We start from the raw sequence: 6,000 nt of genomic DNA on the forward strand, positions 1-6,000 counted from the left end.
TAATTATGAAACCCTGCGTTTCCCCATGCTTTGAAGCTGGGGAATGCAAGGGGGTGGAGCTCACCTATAATGGAGCTGTTTCAGCAAGAAGTGGCGAAAGGATCAAGTGTCCGTATGAATATCGGGTATGCTTGCCTTGAACAAATCTTGGTCGTACAGCTGATTGAAAAAGGCGGAGATGATAATTGTTGCCATATTGTAGTTTTGTCCTGAATTTTGTTTGTCGTGCGATATCAGCTGTCTCTTACATGCATGTAGTTTAATTTTCTGGTATAAGTGGTCTTTCTTGTTTTCTGATAATTGATCCTGTATTTTTCGTTTTTGTTTATTGAGGGTGAGATATAAACTGATTCAGGAATTCAAAACTTTTCTGCATTAAGGTGGGAGAGATTATTAATAGTGGCTCCCTTGCACAGAAGCAAACAATAATTTCTCGTTAATTGGGCCAAGTTAATCTAAGGTTTAAATCTGCTATTGCATTTGTGAAGAGGATCTGTTTTTGTTTTTTGGTTTTGATATTACAGTAATGATTATTTTTTAAATATTTTTTTATTTGAAAATATATTAAATTTTTTTTTTTAATTTTTTTCAAAATCAGTATGCTAAAATGATAGATATAAAATTTTTTCAAAAAGCTTACACGGAAAAAAAACCAATCGGTGCTGGCAGATTTTTGTCTGTACTGATGAAATGTAAAGCTTTCGAGAAGTTTCTTCCAATTGCTTATTCCACAGGTTTGCACTCCCTAAAATGCATTGGGGGTGTTAATGTGAAATTGTAAATAATGAATTTTAATTCTGACGTATCTACTATGGAACAACCACAATAAGCCTAAGCTACCCGCCGCAATCCACCGAGGCATACCCATAGGATTAGCATCCCATATCCCAATTCTTAAATGCAGAACAATAAATAGAAAGTAACAAAACAAACACTGTTTTTCTTCAATGGCTTCAAATCACACCCAAATGCCAACCAATTTATCCCTTTTAAACAACATTGTGATCTAGACTTTCCCATCTTCAATCTCATAAAAACATCTAAAGCAAGAAACCATCTATGCCAGGAGAAATTTGATCCCAAATCCATCCAAAAAACACACCTTTTCTTTATCACCCCCCCAAAACAAAACCAAGTACCAAGTGCCATGCCTGTTCCCTATCCACAACTATCCATGCCTTCCTACCATTTATTCGCTAGCAAAAGGGCATATAAACAACCGTTAGATCCCTCTCCACGTGTACGTTCTAGATCTATCATTGCACACATCACCAATCTTCAGAACTCGAAATGGCCAATAAGAACCCACTCTCTCCTCTTGTGTTCTCCCTATAAATGCCAACAAACGTCGTTCAGACATGACATAAGAAAACCATATCAGCAGCATCCGGTATCTCTGTCTAATATTATCCTGCGCTTGTTCTGCCTTGCTTGACCACCATGACAACCAGCAAAGAAGCTGAAACTGAAGCTCCCGTGGTTGAGCAGCCCCCTGCTACAGAAGAGCTCAAGGTGGAGGAGAAGCCTTTGAAAGAAAAGAAGCCAAGGACTCCTAGAGAAAAGAAGCCTAGAGAACCTAAACCAAAAGCTGTTGCTCATCCTCCTTATTTTCAGGTCTTTCTATTTATATTCATGCTCTTCTTTTGTTCTAAAAGCGTGCCTTGTTGTTATTATTATTATTATTATCATCTTTATTTTTATTGATGTTTGATTTAATTTGTGGATTATATTATTGTAGATGATCAAGGAGGCTATATTGGCTTTGAATGAGAAAAGTGGGTCCAGTCCATATGCAATCGCCAAGTACATGGAAGAGAAGCACAAAGCAGTACTCCCAGCAAATTTCAAGAAAATTCTAGGTCTCCAATTGAAGAACTCTGCAGCCAGAGGAAAGTTAATCAAGATCAGGGCATCTTACAAGCTGTCAGAGGCAGGAAAGAAGGAGAAGAGCACTACAGGGAAAGTCTCCAAGGGAAGTAGTGCAGTGAAGAAGACTAAAGAGGTTAAACCTAGTATGAGAAAGACCAGGTCTGTGAATAAAGCTGATGCTGGTGCAAAGAAAGTTGTTGGGGCGAAGAAGGCTAAGAAATCAGCTGCTGCTAAACCTAAACAGCCCAAGTCTATCAAATCTCCTGCTGCCAAAAGGGCAAAGAAAGTTACTGCCACTGCTTAGATGTAGAAATTTTGTACTAGCAGAACGGCAGTAGTTAGTTTCTGATGTTCTTCGTTGGGTTTATGTGAATATGGGATGAACCATGTTGTCTAGTTTATGTTGGGGTGTCTGTCTTGTGAAACGCTTTTTGGGGCACACAAGTGTTCCATGCTTTGTATAATCTTGCAAGTTCAGAGGTTAATGGGACTCAGTTTTGCGTTCTTGCTTTTTCTGAATTCTGTGTGTCTGTGGATGCTGGTTTTCTTCCCCTTTTAATGACATTTTCTTTGCAACCGAGAACTAGAGGGTTCGAAATGTGGGTTAGGATCCGTGATGTACGGCGAGTGTTTTTTTTAATTAAAATAATATATTTTTCTATTTTTTTAATAATTTTTTGATATTAATATACCAAAATAATATTTTAAAGATAAAAATAAATTTTCATGTTCTGAATCATATCCCAAGTAGGTTAGTGATGGTCTCCAAAGAATTGCATGCTTAATTTTGTGGGATTTGTTTTTTCTGCTAGGAGGTGCTGGAATCCAAAGTGGCTCGCTATGGGATATTAACACAGTAGCAAAAGGAATTTGTTAAAATAGCATAAAATTTATTTGTAAAAATAACATTAGCAAGTTTTATGTGTATGATCTTAAAATTGCAATGAGAGGTATTCTTTTAGCCTTTTAAAATCAAGTTATATTTGATACAACTTCACAAAATCAATTCAATACAAATCACATATTTTATAATTCAATTTTATTTTAACTCAATTTCTAATTAAACAAACTTAATTCACTTTATACATGCCACAACATGCCACGTAGATATCAACATGCCACACTTAATTCACTAAAATGACATATTTAGCCACAACATGCCAAACCTCTTTGAGTTTATTATGAAGCATGACAGTGGCTCTTCGACCTTTTTGCATAAACAAATCTAATATACAACAAAAATTATATCATCATTTATAATATATAAATAAGATATTTATTAAATGTAATAAAAAAATACTAATAGATATCAATTTATTATATATTAGTGTATAAGTCTAATTTATTAGATTACATGGATGTCTTATAATATACTCCTATATTGATGTAATAAATCTTTTCATGAACCATGTCATGTAGATATCTAAATAAATATAGGGATATTGCTAAGTAAATATTCAATTTCTCTTAGCAGAGTTTTATATATGTTATATGAATTAATAACCGATTGTCTTTTTTGTTTCTCTTGATGATTAACAATATGTAATTCATCAATTATATCAACATTATTAGAGATGACTTCATGTAATTCAAACTATTGCATTACCCAATTAGGATAATATATCTCAACATTGGCAAAATAGCAAAATAGTGCACTGAAACCATTGTTAGCCATTCCTCACTACCCTACATGCACATCAAAGAAGCTATTAATATTAAATTATTAATATATGGTTATCATATCACATATCAAAATATAAAATATAAATATAAAACAATAATTTGACACGAAAAAACTATGTTGCAAAAAACAAATAAAATACATTAGGTAACACATACTTGGTGAAGCTTATGCACATCCAACTTATCTTGAAAGAACTCGTGAACATGGGTAAGATTTTGGATAAAATGTATGGACTCACACAAGCTAACATGACAAGCTATAAAAATAATATAATTTTGATGTAATTTATTTATGTAATGTGTTAAAACAATTATATTAAAAATTATTTTTGTTGAGCTCCAACTAAGAATAATTTTGCATGTAATTTATTTATGTAATGTATTAAAAAAATTATATTAAAAATTATTGTTGTTGAGCTCCAACTAAGAATTGCCTTTTTATATATGCGTCCAATATCATGTCTCTAGACATCTAGATGACTAATATGAAAATGTTTCCACGACTAGAGTTTTATATTTTTATACTTAAACAATTATTTAATATTTTAATAAACATTATTGGCCTAATATTTTTTTATTGTATTATTTTATTAATGGTAAGGTTTTTGAGTTTTGAGGGGCTTAAGAAGAGTCGAAGATGTAGTTTTAGTAAATCAAGCATAATTTTTAATTCGACCATTTGATCAAGCTATAATTTTGACAAAAATTTTTCAATGCCCTATTTCTTAATAGATAAACATTTCATGATGATCAAATACCAAGAAGATCTTTAAATAAGGCTTATGAGTTATTGTGTGGTATTATCTTTACTTATCTTGTTGTATTTCAATTAAAACTTTTATTTTAACTGGTATTTTACTACTTAGGAATTCTAACACTAGATATATTCTATTAGTTATGTATATTTTAATTAGAAATCCTTTATCTATAAAGGATTTTAGTTTTAGTTAGGAATCATTTTCTTTAAAGGATTTTAGTGTAAATAAGAAGGTTTAGTTTATTTTCAGATTCAAATTAAAACTATTTAGACTTTTAATAAATTACTAGAGAATTTTCTCTCAATATTTTTGCAACTTAAGTTTGTAAGACATTAACAACCTAATTAGCGATGCAGGAGTGAAGTCTCTCTAGGGTGATATACAAACTTAGGAGAAAAAACTAGATCATTTAGGATATATGTTTGATTGTTTGGATTAAGCCATGATATATCTAAATCATTTAAAGAGTAACACAAATAAGGATTGTGAAAAGAAAAAGAACATGCATGGAGACTTACCTCAAGGTAGGTCAAACCTTAAACCTTTTCCTGAATTCTAGAAAATTTCTTTATATGATTAAAGATTTTCAAATAAAATATTTATTAACTCGTTGATAAAGTGTGGAGCTTACTTTTATTTTTTATAAAAAAATTGTCATAAAAAAATAGCACTTGTTACATGCAAACTTTCATATGGATTTTAGAATTTGTATTGGCAAGCCTTTAATTTCATTATGACAAGTTTTGAGACCATCATTAGTTATGAAGTTTATATATGATGATTATGAAGATATTTTATATTAGGTATTGTAAATAAATTATTATTATTTTCATTTCGTTTAATCTTCTCAAATAGCAAGGGAGAAAAATATGAAAGAGGTATTGTCTATTTAAAGTAGACAATTTCAACATCACCTCGATAATAACAACATTGATATAAATACTACTCTACTTATTAATGTTTCATTAACTAATTGTGAAGAAAACAAATCATAGAAGCTTCTAAATTAGTATCAAGTAATGATTCTCAAGGCTTGAAGCACTAAAAGAAAAGCTAAAACAAGTTATTGAAATTGCTCAAAAGGCTGAAGTTGATATCAAAGAAGACTTAAGTATGAGTGTGTCATCCAAACCAAGCATATCCTTGTTGGATCAATATTCTAAAATTATCAATTCAACTGGTGGTTAAGACATTATAACGAGGAATGACCAAACACATCAACTGATGTTGCCATCAACTCAAAAGACAATTTAATATGAGGTCGATATTTTAGGTCTTAATTTTTTTTCTTAAATTAAATTTATGATATTTGGAACAAGTTATCTCACACATATATTGACGATAATGTTATATTTAAAATATTTATTTATTTGAGTTGGTCATGTTTAATATTTGATAGTTAACTTGAGGACAAGCTTTTTTGGAAGTAAAGGGATTGACATGGAAAAATCTCTTTAATATTTTTGGAATAATAATTTTTATTATATTATTTTCGATAATTATTGAAGATTTTTTTTGGATGAGTTTTGTCATAACCCAATTCTGGGTTATTCCCCTAAAATCACCTTTTTTCAAAATAAAAAAAATAAAAAAATAAAATAAAGGTTGGCAATGTGGAAAATGCAGGCTGAGGAATTAAGCTGTAATTTTTAGAGGAAATTGAAGGCCTAATTGCACCCTATTGTGCCCA

The 6,000-nt window shown here is 30.9% G+C and overlaps 1 protein-coding gene across 1 annotated transcript; it reads left to right on the forward strand.

Moving 5' to 3' along the window:
- The first annotated feature begins 1,351 nt into the window (after positions 1 to 1,351).
- On the forward strand, positions 1,352 to 2,388 carry LOC105138746 (histone H1-like). Its single transcript, XM_011044926.1, has 2 exons — positions 1,352 to 1,614; positions 1,739 to 2,388. The coding sequence occupies exons 1-2, from the start codon at positions 1,441 to 1,443 to the stop codon at positions 2,171 to 2,173; spliced, it is 609 nt and encodes a 202-aa protein (XP_011043228.1). The 5' UTR covers positions 1,352 to 1,440; the 3' UTR covers positions 2,174 to 2,388.
- Positions 2,389 to 6,000: the final 3,612 nt, after the last annotated feature.

This window comes from Populus euphratica, unplaced genomic scaffold, assembly GCF_000495115.2.
Source record: "Populus euphratica unplaced genomic scaffold, PopEup_1.0 scaffold82.1, whole genome shotgun sequence".
In the NCBI taxonomy this organism is placed as follows: domain Eukaryota; kingdom Viridiplantae; phylum Streptophyta; class Magnoliopsida; order Malpighiales; family Salicaceae; genus Populus; species Populus euphratica.